At 37.5% G+C, this 1,329-nt stretch overlaps 1 protein-coding gene across 1 annotated transcript in view; it reads left to right on the top strand.

The window, feature by feature from the left end:
• Positions 1-1,329, top strand: part of ADAMTSL1 (ADAMTS like 1) — a 367,415-nt gene that overhangs the window by 267,814 nt on the left and 98,272 nt on the right. Inside the window, exon 20 of the mRNA XM_027766822.1 lies at positions 755-882. Within this exon, the coding sequence (XP_027622623.1) occupies positions 755-882 (128 nt within the window). The remainder of the gene's footprint in view (positions 1-754; positions 883-1,329) is intronic.

Here is a 1,329-nt window from a genome sequence, read left to right as displayed (position 1 = left end):
AGAAAGACATTTCTAGGTTTGTTGGTTTTTTTTAATTGTCAGAAATTATATGCACTCGCCGGAGTAGGAGAACAGAAAGCACCCCAAACAGAGGATGGCCACACCATAATCCCTTCTCCAAGTCTCCATCCTGTCAATATTTGGGCATGTATACATATGCACCTGGCATGTTTTTCAAGTCTCCAGGGCCAGGACCAGAACCACAGTGAACCACGTATGATCCAGAGTCCCTTAACTACTAGACTACAGGACTGGCCCAAATTATTGCCAGTTTTAGGGAAGAAATAATAATGGATTTGGGCATTTATTAAATTTTCATTCCTGCCTTTTCAGTGTGGTGAAATTAAATAGTGACCTATTAAGTTCAGTCATCCCAAGTGCTCAATTCTATTGAATTTCTATTAAGCCTGCTTTCATTATTCTTGTTTAGAAATTGATACAAAGGTAAACATATTCCTGGAACATAATGAAGATTTAAATCATGAAGTCAATTTTTATTTTTTAATATAAAACAGCTTGAACACCTGATATTACGTTATGTTACATCTGATAAGATTCTTTCACAAAACAGTCTTACTATTATTTAAAATATTGGATGGCTTAATAAAGATAAGTAACTTGTAGTTAGTCTGTCTCTGTTGTTAAAACAGAGTCCTTTGAATATACCATAAAGTTCCTTCCTGCCTTACCAATATTAAATATCAGAAAGCAGTCAGCTGACTTGACCAGGTCTGTTTCATTTCTGTTGCTCCAGGATTCTTCTGCAGCCAGATGATTCCTTACAGATCTTGGCACCAGTGGAAGCGGATGTGGGTTTCTATACTTGCAATGCCACAAATGCCTTGGGATATGACTCTGTCTCCATTGCCGTCACACTAGCAGGTAATCTGAAAATCCCTGATCTGTTCAACTCAGAAACTTGTATTGAATGAGTGTCTACAATGTGTCCAATGGGCCCAGGGACACACAGATAAATGACTCAGACCATCCTCCAGAGAAATTATAATCTATAGTTATAATGGAAGTGAGGAGAAGTAAGAGATATAATGAAATGAATGTCATAACTAATAACCAAAGAGTGTAAAAAGACATTTTATTCCAGCTAGGAGGTCTTAGAGTTGGGATAAGTGGAATTTTGATAAGCATTGGTGAGGAAGATATCCAGAAAGAAAAGACAACATGAGCAAAGGTGGTGTGTGCATGTAAGTAACACGGTGGAGAATGTGAATTGCTAACTGTGATCATTGGATATTTTGGTGGGATTCCTGCTCCACCTATTACAAAGAAGAATTTTAGATCCACAGGTATTTGAAAATCTGTGGTTGTGGC

The sequence above is a fragment of the Tupaia chinensis genome, unplaced genomic scaffold (assembly GCF_000334495.1).
Source record: "Tupaia chinensis unplaced genomic scaffold, TupChi_1.0 Scaffold143720_1, whole genome shotgun sequence".
Lineage (NCBI taxonomy): Eukaryota > Metazoa > Chordata > Mammalia > Scandentia > Tupaiidae > Tupaia > Tupaia belangeri.
This window is presented reverse-complemented; position numbering and strand designations above follow the sequence as displayed.